This window comes from Pongo abelii, chromosome X (assembly GCF_028885655.2).
Source record: "Pongo abelii isolate AG06213 chromosome X, NHGRI_mPonAbe1-v2.0_pri, whole genome shotgun sequence".
Classification (NCBI taxonomy): domain Eukaryota; kingdom Metazoa; phylum Chordata; class Mammalia; order Primates; family Hominidae; genus Pongo; species Pongo abelii.
Window position 1 is genome coordinate 55216664 of NC_072008.2, and position 12351 is coordinate 55229014.

Genomic DNA, 12351 nt, shown 5'->3' on the forward strand with positions numbered 1-12351 from the left:
GAAATCTACCAGTGCAAGGACCCCCACCGCACATCTTATCACCTACTTCCAGCGAGGAAACTGAGGACTAGGCAGAGAAAATTCCTTATTTAATGTCAAGTTCTCAAGTGCCCTGGGTTCCAATTCTGGATGACTCCATATTACAGTGTTCTTTATTTTCAAACTAGCATCGTAGAAAAGAGCCAAGACTGTAAAATATTGTAGACATTGAATATAATTTTGCATTGTTCTGAGACACCTTAAAAATATCCTGGAAATGCTAACACTTCAGCATCCACACTGGAAATGGAATCTCATGCCTGAAAGTGATATAACAGTTTTTTTTTGCCAGGCAGCTGCCCCAGTTTGCAGTTCAGCCTATGCAGTCAGTGTGTAAATACTCTGTAAATGCAATGCCTAGATATTTTTTTAAAATAAATTATAATTTGAAAAACAATTTAAAATGAAAACATCACTATCTTGGGGAAATTACCCCTATAGCAAGGACAGAAACTTGTAATCAGGATCATGAAGCTATGAAAGGCCCTACTATCACCTGATGATAGCATGCTTCACAGAAATACTAGCTCATCTTTTCCAGATTGAGGCAGACTGTTAACGTTGGCTTTGAAAATGTTAGCTAAGAATAATACTATACTAATAATAGCAGTTAACATATAGCCCATACAATGTGTCATGAACTGTTCTAAACTTTTTACTTATGTTATTTAAAATTCATCATTATTCTCCCCATTTTACAGATGAGGACACTGAGGCCAGAGAAGTTAAAGTAATTTGTGAAAGGCAGTACAGCTAGTATGTGAAAGAGAAAGAATCTGAACCTAGGCATCCTTGTTCTAGATACTCCTAAGTACTAAGATATAGATATCTAATTGTTGGTGTCAGTGTCTCAAATACCATCAAACTTTCCCAAAACAGAGATGAGGGTAGTACCTGAACTTTTATCCAGGAAATAGGCCAGGAGGCACCGCATGACAGCCTGGTGGCAGATCACCAGTATATTCTCCTGTCGTTCTAGCTCCATTATCACTGGCTCCAGACGCTGAACCAGATCCTCATAGGACTAAACATAAGAGAGATACTTGAGTGAGAAAGGAAGATGAGGCACATTTGCCCAGAGGGGAAGAACTCTAAACTAGGAATCAAGAACATTTGGTTCTAGTGCCAGTTCAATTGTTGACCCAGCAGTATGACCTTAGGCAACTCACTTCCTTCTTAGGGTCTTAGTTTCATTATCTGCTAAATGGGGGCTATCAATATAGTGGACCAAATAAATGTATCAATACAGTGGACTAAATAACAATAACAACAATACAACTCCCCACTGCAAATTGTCTTCTTAAGTGCACTGCTGACCTTTCACAAAAATAAAGAAAATTTTATAAATATAGGGCCCCAAAATAGAGAAAAACTGAAAAAAAAAGTGATAAGTGGATGTAGCAGCCACAGGTGCCTTGGGAGCATTTGCCAATCATAGTAACTAAGAGTTTTGAGTTTTAAAAACCATACAGAAGTAGAAGACAAGGCCTTGGGTGTGCACAAGGTGAGGAGTTAAGACTGAGACTCTCACATAAATCTGAGACCCTCAAAGGCCAAATCTTTACACTCTAAGTGCAAACTAGAAAAAGTTCCTTAACAAGCAAAAAGAAACAACAAGAAAATGTGTCTGTCTCTCCTTGGCTCTCAGGGGAAATAAGTGAAAATCCTCCTGTATTAAATTCACACATAACAATATTAACCTTAAATGTAAATGGGCTAAATGCTCCAATTAAAAGACACAGACTGGCAAATTGGATAAAGAGTCAAGACCCATCAGTGTGCTGTATTCAGGAAACCCATCTCACATGCAGTGACACACATAGGCTCAAAATAAAGGGATGGAGGAAGATCTACCAAGCAAATGGAAAACAAAAAAAGGCAGGGGTTGCAATGCCTAGTCTCTGATAAAACAGACTTTAAACCAACAAAGATCAAAAGAGACAAAGAAGGCCATTACATAATGGTAAAGGGATCAATTCAACAAGAAGAGCTAACTATCCTAAATATATATGCACCCAATACAGGAGCACCCAGATTCAGATTCATAAAGCAAGTCCTTAGAGACCTACAAAGAGACTTAGACTCCCACACAATAATAATGGGAGACTTTAACACCCCACTGTCAACATTAGACAGATCAACGAGACAGAAAGTTAACAAGGATATCCAGAAATTGAACTAAGCTCTGCACCAAGTGGACCTAATAGACATTTACAGAACTCTCCACCCCAAATCAACAGAATATACATTCTTCTCAGCTCCATACCGCACTTATTCCAAAACTGACCACATAGTTGGAAGTAAAGCACTCCTCAGCAAATGTAAAAGAACAGAAATTATAACAAACTGTCTCTCAGACCACAGTGCAATCAAACTAGAAGAACTCAGGATTAAGAAACTCACTCAAAACCGCTCAACTACATGGAAACTGAACAACCTGCTCCTGAATGACTACTGGGTACATAACCAAATGAAGGCAGAAATAAAGATGTTCTTTGAAACCAACGAGAACAAAGATATAACATACCAGAATCTCTGGGACACATTTAAAGCAGTGTGCAGAGGGAAATTTATAGCACTAAATGCCCCCAAGAGAAAGCAGGAAAGATCTAAAATTGACACCTAACATCACAATTAAAAAAACTAGAGAAGCAAGAACAAACACATTCAAAAGCTAGCAGAAGGCAAGAAATAACTAAGATCAGAGCAGAACTGAAGGAGATAGAGACACAAAAAACCCTTCAAAAAATCAATGAATCCAGGAGCTGGTTTTTTGAAAAGATCAACAAATTTGATAGACCGCTAGCAAGACTAATAAAGAAGAAAAGAGAGAAGAATCAAATAGATGCAATAAAAAAAGATAAAGGGAATATCGAAAACTGATCCCACAAATATACAAACTACCATCAGAGAATACTATAAACACCTCTACGCAAATAAACTATAAAATCTAGAAGAAATGGATAAATTCCTGGACATATACACCCTCCCAAGACTAAACCAGGAAGAGGTTGAATCTCTGAATAGACCAATAACAGGCTCTGAAATTGAGGCAATAATTAATAGCTTACCAACCAAAAAAGTCCAGGACCAGACAGATTCAGAGCCTAATTCTACCAGAGGTACAAGCAGAAGCTGGTACCATTCCTTCTGAAACTATTCCAATCAATAGAAAAAGAGGGAATCCTCTCTAACTCATTTTATGAGGCCAGCATCATCCTGATACCAAAGCCAGGCAGAGACACAACAAAAAAAGAGAATTTGAGACCAATATCCCTGATGAACATCGATGCAAAAATCCTCAATAAAATACTGGCAAACTGAATCCAGCAACACATCAAAAAGCTTATTCAACATGATCAAGTGGGCTTCATCCCTGGGATGCAAGGCTGGTTCAACATATGCAAATCAATAAACGTAATCCAGCATATAAACAGAACCAATGACAAAAACCACATGATTATCTCAATAGATGCAGAAAAGGCCTTTGACAAAATTCAGCAGCCCTTCATGCTAAAAACTCTCAATAAATTAGGTATTGATGGGACGTATCTCAAAATAATAAGAGCTATTTATGACAAACCCACAGCCAATATCATACTGAATGGGCAAAAACTGGAAGCATTCCCTTTGAAAACTGGCACAAGACAGGGAAGCCGTCTCTCACCACTCCTATTCAACATAGTGTTGGAAGTTCTGGCCAGGGCAATCAGGCAGGAAAAGGAAATAAAGGGCATTCAATTAGGAAAAGAGGGAGTCAAATTGTCCCTGTTTGCAGATGATATGATTGTATATCTAGAAAACCCCATCATCTCAGCTCAAAATCTCCTTAAGCTGATAAGCAACTTCAGCAAAGTCTCAGGATACAAAATCAATGTGCAAAAATCACAAGCATTCTTATACACCAATAACAGACAAACAGAGAGCCAAACCATGAGTGAACTCCCATTCACAATTGCTTCAAAGAGAATAAAATACCTAGGAATCCAGCTTACAAGGGATGTGAAGGACCTCTTCAAGGAGAACTACAAACCACTGCTCAAGGAAATAAAAGAGGATACAAACAAATGGAAGAACATTCCATGCTCATGGGTAGGAAGAATCAATATTGTGAAAATGGCCATACTGCCCAAGGTAATTTATAGATTCAATGCCATCCCCATCAAGCTACCAAGGACTTTCTTCACAGAATTGGAAAAAACTACTTTAAAGTTCATATGGAACAAAAAAAGAGACTGCATTGCCACGTCAATCCTAAGTCAAAAGAACAAAGCTGGAAGCATCACGCTACCTGACTTCAAACTATACTACAAGGCTACAGTAACCAAAACAGCATGGTACTGGTACCAAAACAGAGATATAGACCAATGGAACAGAACAGAGCCCTCAGAAATAATGCCACACATCTACAACTATCTGATCTTTGACAAACCTGACAAAAACAAGCAATGGGGGAAGGATTCCCTATTTAATAAATGGTGCTGGGAAAACTGGCTAGCCATATGTAGAAAGCTCAAGCTGGATCCCTTCCTTACACCTTCTACAAAAATTAATTCAAGATGGATGAAAGACTTAAATGTTAGACCTAAAACCATAAAAACCCTAGAAGAAAACCTAGGCAATACCATTCAGGACATAGGCATGGGCAAGGACTTCATGTCTAAAACACCAAAAGCAATGGCAACAAAAGCCAAAATTGACAAATGGGATCTAATTAAACTCAACAGCTTCTGCACAGCAAAAGAAACTACCATCAGAGTGAACAGGCAACCTACAGAATGGGAGAAAATTTTTGCAATCTACTCATCTGACAAAGGGCTCATATCCAGAATCTACAATGAACTCAAACAAATTTACAAGAGAAAAACAAACAACCCCATCAACAAGTGGGTAAAGGATATGAATAGACACTTGTCAAAAGAAGACATTTATGCAGCCAACAGACACATGAAAAAATGCTCATCATCACTGGCCATCAGAGAAATGCAAATCAAAACCACAATGAGATACCATCTCACACCAGTTAGAATGGTGATCATTATAAAATCAGGAAACAACAGGTGCTGGAGAGGATGTGGAGAAATAGGAACACTTTTACACTGTTGGTGGGACTGTAAACTAGTTCAACCATTGTGGAAGTCAGTGTGGCGATTCCTCAGGGATCTAGAACTAGAAATACCATTTGACCCAGCCATCCCATTAGTGGGTATATACCCAAAGGAGTATAAATCATGCTGCTATAAAGACACATGCACACGTATGTTTACTGCGGCACTATTCACAATAGCAAAGACTTGGAACCAACCCAAATGTCCAACAATGATAGACTGGATTAAGAAAATGTGGCACATATACACCATGGAATACTATGCAGCCATAAAAAAGGATGAGTTCATGTCCTTTGTAGGGACATGGATGAAGCTGGAAACCATCATTCTCAGCAAACTATCGCAACGACAAAAAACCAAACACTGCATATTCTCACTCATAGGTGGGAATTGAACAATGAGAACACTTGGACACAGGAAGGGGAACATCACACCCTGGGGCCTGTTGTGGGGTGGGGGAAGGGGGAAGGGATAGATTTGGAGATATACCTAATGTAAATGACGATTTATTGGGTGCAGCCCACCAACATGGCACATGTATACGTATGTAACAAACCTGCACGTTGTGCACATGTACCCTAAAACTTAAATTATAATAAAAAAAATCCTGTAAGAATTTATAACCACCAGACTTCCTTCAGGTGGGCTGGTGATTCAGAACTACACTATCCATGTGGTTTGAAGAATGTTATGCTGAGAGTTTAATAAAAAGTGATCCCAAGTCGTTAGCTCCCAGGACTGCTTAGAAGAAGCAAATGGAAATCTCTCTGGATTCTCTTAACTCAGGCTGCGTGAAATTCCCATAGATAAATTCTTGCCAAGCTGGAGCTCATATAACACACAAGGAAATAAGCTACCATGAGTGAGAATAAGCAGAAACAAGAAGAGAATCCTAAAAACTTAAGATAAGGGATGCCGCAATATAAAATAAATATGTTTGAAACTTTTAAAGAAAGAAAAGGTGGAATAAAAAATATAAGGAAGAAACAAGATGTCATCAAATATACGATGTAGATTTGAAAAATAACTAAATAGAATTTCAGAAATAAAAAAATAGTCATTAAAATTGAAAACTCAGTGGATGGGGTAAGGAGCATATTGGATACTACTTAAATAGTGACTGGAAGATAAAGCTGAAGAAATTACTCAGGATGCAGCAAAAGATACAAAGAGCTAGAAAATAGGAAGGAAAAGTTAGGAGACATGAAGAATAGAGGCAGGAGTAACATACATCCAATTGTATTTCCAGAGGAAGATAATAGAATGTGAGAGATGAATTTTTAAAGATAAATTGTCTGAGAGTTTTCCAGACTTGAAGAAGAATCCCAATCCTCAGATTCAGGAAGTCTCACTAATCCCAAAGTATACACTAATAAATGAAAAGAAAAGAAATTATCATCTAGACATATTAGAGGAAAACTTTAAAGCAACAATGACACAAAAACCTTAAAAGTAGCCAGAGGAAAGAAAACTAGACTGACAGCAGATTTCCTAGCCACAGTAGAAGCCAGAAGACAGTGAGGGTAATACTTTCAAAGTGCTGAGAGAAAACAATCGTCAACCTAGAGTTTTTACCCAGCCAAGCATCACTAGGATTGAGGACCCCCTCCTACCAAGACATTTTTAGACAAAAAGAAGGGTGTGTTTACTCACTGAAAAAGCTTCTAAAGAAAGATGGAAGGCTGGGCGTGGTGGCTCACGCCTGTAATCCTAGCACTTTGGGAGGCCGAGGTGGGTGGATCATGAGGTCAGGAGATCGAGACCATCCTGGCTAACACGGTGATAGCCCGTCTCTACTAAAAATACAAAAACTTAGCCAGGTGTGGTGGCAGGTGCCTGTAGTCCCAGCTACTCGGGAGGCTGAGGCAGGAGAATGGCGTGAACCCGGGAGGTAGAGCTTGCAGTAAGCCGAGATGGGGCCACTGCACTCCAGCCTGGGTGAAAGTGCAAGACTCTGTCTCAAAAAATAAATAAATAAATAAATAAAATAAAAAATAAATAAATAAAAATAAAAAAGAAAGATGGAAAATGAACTCAGAGGGAAGATTTGAGGTGCAAGGGGCAAGAATGATCAGAGGAATTGGTAAGCATGTGGTTAAATCTAAATAAACATTGACTGCATACAATAATAACAACAGTAATAATTCACTTGGGGGTTAAGACCAAATTTGGCCTAAAATACAAACAATTAACATGTAAATTAGCAGACACAATGGCCAGAGTTTTAAAGTTCTTCTGTTGTTTAGGTAGAGGGTAGAGATATTGATTTTGTTAATAATGAATATTAAAATGTTGAGGATTCAAGTTGGTTGCATAATAGCACTCAGCAAAAAATTATTATGAGTGATTTTGAAATACATTTTGACCTTACATCCTTATTGAGATATCGACTAAAAACTGAAAGAATCATGATGAAAAACTTTTAAAATGTTAAGGGTAATCTCTAAATGAATGGAAACATATAACTTAAATATGGACATAAAAACTTTATCAATCCTAAAGAGGGCAGGAAAAGAGAAAAAACTAAGCAGAGAGCTCAAGACAAGATAATAGTAATAAACTGAAAAAGTTAGTAATTACAATAAAAGTAAATATACCAAACTTACCATTCAAAAGACATATATTTTCAGTTTGGATTAAAACAACGAAACCCAACTATAAGCTGTTTATAAGAGACACAAAACAAAGATACACAGAGAAGTTGAAAGTAAAGAATAGCTAAAAGTGAACTAGGTAAGCAGTCACCAGAAGTCACTGAATCTTGTACAGCTATATTAATATCAGATAAAATACGTTTTTAGGCAAAAAGGATTATCGAGGAGAAAGAGGTTTGGTCACTATGTAATAATAAAATGTGCAATTCACTGAGAAGATATAATTGCTTTAATTTTGTATACCTCTAATAACATAGCCTCTAAATACCTAAAGGAAAATGAGGGCAAATTAAGATGAATTTTATAATGTCATCTCTGTGGGTGAAGATTAAAAATGTGAAAGTGTTGTATAACTGAATAGAATATCTATTGTTTTATCTTCCCAGATGTCCTTCTTTTCTAATAACTTTTCCCAGCAATTTATATCAGAAATAAAGTATGACTAATAAATGCTCTAAAATGTGGAACTGGCTAAGTGGAGGCTTGATCAAAAGCAATGAGCATTCATCTCATATGGGGATAGGGAACTGAGGGTCTGGTTCATGTAGTGGCAAAGAAGTTGATTAAATTATTAGCCATTGTCCCTTGGGACAATGCCAACTGCCCAGACAGGCTAGAGCTTTAGGCAACTTGGCAACAAAGTATCAGGAAATCAGAGTATGTTGAACTATTTAAAGTGTCTTCATGAAGGGATACCAGAAACAAAGCCCAGGATAAAGTGAGCACTTCTGAAGCAGAAAGAGAATAAGCAAGAAAATTATGTAGCTTTTAAAAGAAAGGGATGGATCTATTGCCTATAGCCAAGAATCTAAAACAACCAAGGGCCAGAAAATCACGTGCCTTGTGGGATGGCAGCTGCTGCAAGATATGCTTACTCTGTTTCTAAAGCTGTCTAGACAATTGTGGAATCCTAGCAGTTGCAATGAAGACACTGGGGAGTAGTCCTAGGCATTAGGCCACCCCCCCAAACCTTACCTCTCCCTTGGGATAGCGGTAGCGATATTTATCTTGGTCTCGCAGTGCAAATTCTTCAGGGTAATGTTCCTGGATTTCTTCATAGGTCATCTCCTCACAGACACCCTGAGAAAAAGTATTTGGGGGCAAAAGTATTCACAAGATGAAATTCCACAGAGTCTTTGCCATAATTCTTCGATGATTGTGAAACAGTAGCACATGAGCACCTGGGTCTCTGTGAACACAGCTCTGGGTTTGTGCCTGTTGTCCATAAGTGTGTATGCGTGTGTATGTGTGTGTGTGTGTGTGTGTATGAGGTGTGTGGCTGTGTGGATCTGACAGTGAGTGTATGTGAATAGATGTGTTCAGGCTGAGTGTATGATGTTTTTCTATGATTGTACAGATAGGTTTGTAGGTGTACATTATACATATAAGTATGTATTTTTATAAATATATGGGCATAAGGATTTGTGGCTGTGTTTACAAGTCTGTGTGCAGCATGCTTATGATATGTACTTGTGGTATGTTTAAGGACTTATGCCTTGTGTTTGTGTATTTGTCTCAGCATATGTTGTGTGCTTGCGTGTGTGTGTGTATGTGTGTGTATAGGGTGTCTAAGCATCTGAGAATGTGTCCATGTGGTCTTTCCATGCAGGTCTCAGTGTGTCTGTGGCATGTGTGTCTGTTAATGTATATGTCCCTCATTATGTCTCTGGTGTATATGTGAGAGTATCTGTGTGCCTGTGTCTGAAGACCTCTACTTTGGGAACTCTGGCAGATAAACAGGCATCCACAGATATCTCAGACAGGAAAAATTAATAAATTCCTAATGGTTTCAGAGTGGATTTGAGGGAGATACACTCTCCTCACTCAAAAAAGGAATTGAGTCCTCAGAGAATGAGTTCCTAAGGAGCTTATGAGAGATTCCAAGTCTGCTGAGAAACTCCCAGAGGTGAGGTGACTGCTGCTGGTGGTGGAAAGTGATGTTGGGTTTCTAAGGTTTCCTTCTGGGTATGTGGATTCCAATTAAACCTCCCTGTAGGGGGCCAGTGGCCTCTGATTGTTGTCTATTGGGCCTATCTACCATGCCCCCATCAGGGGTGAGGAAGTGAACCCCTACCCCAACCCACAAACATCTCTGCAGTGTGAAACTTCTCCAACCCACACTGCCCATGGAAGAAAGTGCACCCTACGGGGTACATGAAGTCCTTCCAGATTGGCTTCAACTTTCTATTCTGAGGAGTATTAGGAGCCTGTTGCCTATGGAAATGGTCATTGGCTCCTTATTGACTCAAATTGCTTAACCTCTCCGAATTTTACTTTCCTTATCTGCAAAATGTGGAGAATTAGAACTACTTCATAGAAGTGTTTTGAATATTGGAAAAATGAAAGTAAAAGATACTAGTACGGAATGTGCAAGGAACATTTTAAAGACTCAGTCATTAGAATGAAGTATTAATACTTTATTACTCATGGAAAATAAACCAGAAACGTAAATTCTTGCTTTATCTTCATCCTAAATTCTTGCTTCTCACTCACCCCTCATAGCCAATTCCTGAGATTCCACCTCCTAAAGCTCTCTCAAATCGATTCCTTTTTTCCTCCCTCTCCATTTGTACTACTACAACCTTAGCATTTCCACACACATACAATACCCTCTTTGTTTATGAAGTTCCCTATCCCTGTCTCTCTGCCTGGAATGTCATTCTTGATCCTTTCTACTTGGTTCACTGTTACTCAAACCTGAGGCTTCAGCTAGGTATCACTTCTTCCAGGTAGATCTTGGCTGAGTTGGGTGTCCTGCCCCAAAGTCTATGCACCCATAGTCTTACCTATCAGAGCCTGTATCACACATGCTGTTCTCTATTTCTCTGTTTATTCCTCTGTCTACCCTATTTAGCCTGAAAATTCAGTGAAGACAGGAATGAATTAGATCAATTTCCACCTCCAGCATCACTCCAGAACCTGAAACAAGGAGGGGTTCAATAAATGTTTATACCACATGTGGGCCAGAAATAAGAAGCCACCAAACTTATGATGAAGAAATTTCATATTTGCTTGCATATATTTTATAGCAAATGTATGTGGTATACAGAACAATGCTGTATAGCCCTTTTCTAACTATGTGTATTTCTGTACCTCTATATTTATATACACATATGTATGAATGTACACACACATATATGTCTGTTTCTATAGAGGCATATCTAGCAGGCAAGTAAGTTAACCTACCCACACGCAAGTTATTTACACAAGTGGTGAAGCTTTTATGTTGATGCCTAACAATCATAACCTGTGCACTGCTGCCCAGTGCCATTGTACCTACAGTGCAGGTGAACAATGGAGAGGAAGCAGCTCCTTTCTCAAAGAGCTCATGCAAGAACCTGACCCTGAAGAGAGATTGCTATGCCACCAGGGTTGGGTCCTTCACGTCTCCCTCTTCCTCATCCCTTACAGCCAGTGCACCAGCAAGCCCTGCTGATTCCACCTTAAATTTTTTTTTTTTGAGACAGGGCCTTGATTGTCACTCAGGCTGGAGTGCAGTGGCATGATCACAGCTCACTGCAGCCTCAACCTCCCAGGCTTAAACAATTCTCCTGTCTCAGCCTCCTGAGTAGCTGGGGTCACAGGCATGCACCACTACACCCAGCTAATTTTTAAATTGTTTGTAGAGATGGGGATTTACTATGTTGCTCAGGCTGGTCTCCAACTCCTGGGCTCAAGTGATCCTCCCACCTAGGCCTCCCAAAGTGCTGGGATTACAGGCATGAGCCACTGCACCTGGCCTGATTCCACCTTTGAAACATTCTCAAAGTCCTTCTTCATTCCATCTCCGATGCCACTACTCTGGTCCAACATGCTCCCACCTCTTGCCAGACTAATGAAGTCAACTTCTTACTGGTCTACTTGTTCATTCTGGCCTTCCTCCCACCAAGTTTCCACACATGCCCAGAGTGGGTTTTCTTTAAAAATGTGCAACACATTCAGACTACTCCTACTTGATGTGGACCCCATCAATGGCATCTCGTTGTTGTTAGGGCAGCATTTGAATCCCTCAACATGAACTATAAAGTCTGGTGGCCTGGCTTCCTTTCTAGCCTCATCTCCCTTTTCTTCAGATCTCACTATTGCTGTCCCAGCCCCTGTGTTTTTCTTTCCTTCAACTCCCTGAAATTGCCATGCTCTCTTCTCATCTCTGGGTCTTCACATGAGTTATTGTCTGTCTCTGAATTAAATTTATTTCCCCACTCCCCAGACCATTTCATCTCGTTCTTATATCACCTCTAGCTTCCTCCAGGAAGCTCTCCTTGTAAATTCCCCAACATCAAGTTGAGTCAGGAGCACCCTCACCCTCTGATCCTCCATAATCCCTTCTACTTCTCCTCTCATAGCCCTTTGTCACACTGAGATGTAATGTCCTATTTACTGTCTGTCTTTAGGATGAGGGCAGAGACTTTGTCTATTCTGGCCTTCACTGAATCCCCAAGACATAGAATAAGGTCTGGCACATGGCTAGTTGTCAAAAAAGTTAGTTGAATTAATTAGGCTCCCCATAGGGGCTGGAGCAGAGGCAACCCAGGGGATAATCCCAGACT

The 12351-nt window shown here is 39.4% G+C and overlaps 1 protein-coding gene across 1 annotated transcript in view; it reads right to left on the bottom strand.

Moving 5' to 3' along the window:
• Positions 1-12351, bottom strand: part of PFKFB1 (6-phosphofructo-2-kinase/fructose-2,6-biphosphatase 1) — a 56085-nt gene that overhangs the window by 3601 nt on the left and 40133 nt on the right. Inside the window, exons 10-11 of the mRNA XM_024240689.2 lie at positions 8777-8881; positions 934-1063 (exon numbers count right to left, since the gene is read on the bottom strand). Coding sequence (XP_024096457.1) covers positions 934-1063; positions 8777-8881 — 235 coding nt within the window. The remainder of the gene's footprint in view (positions 1-933; positions 1064-8776; positions 8882-12351) is intronic.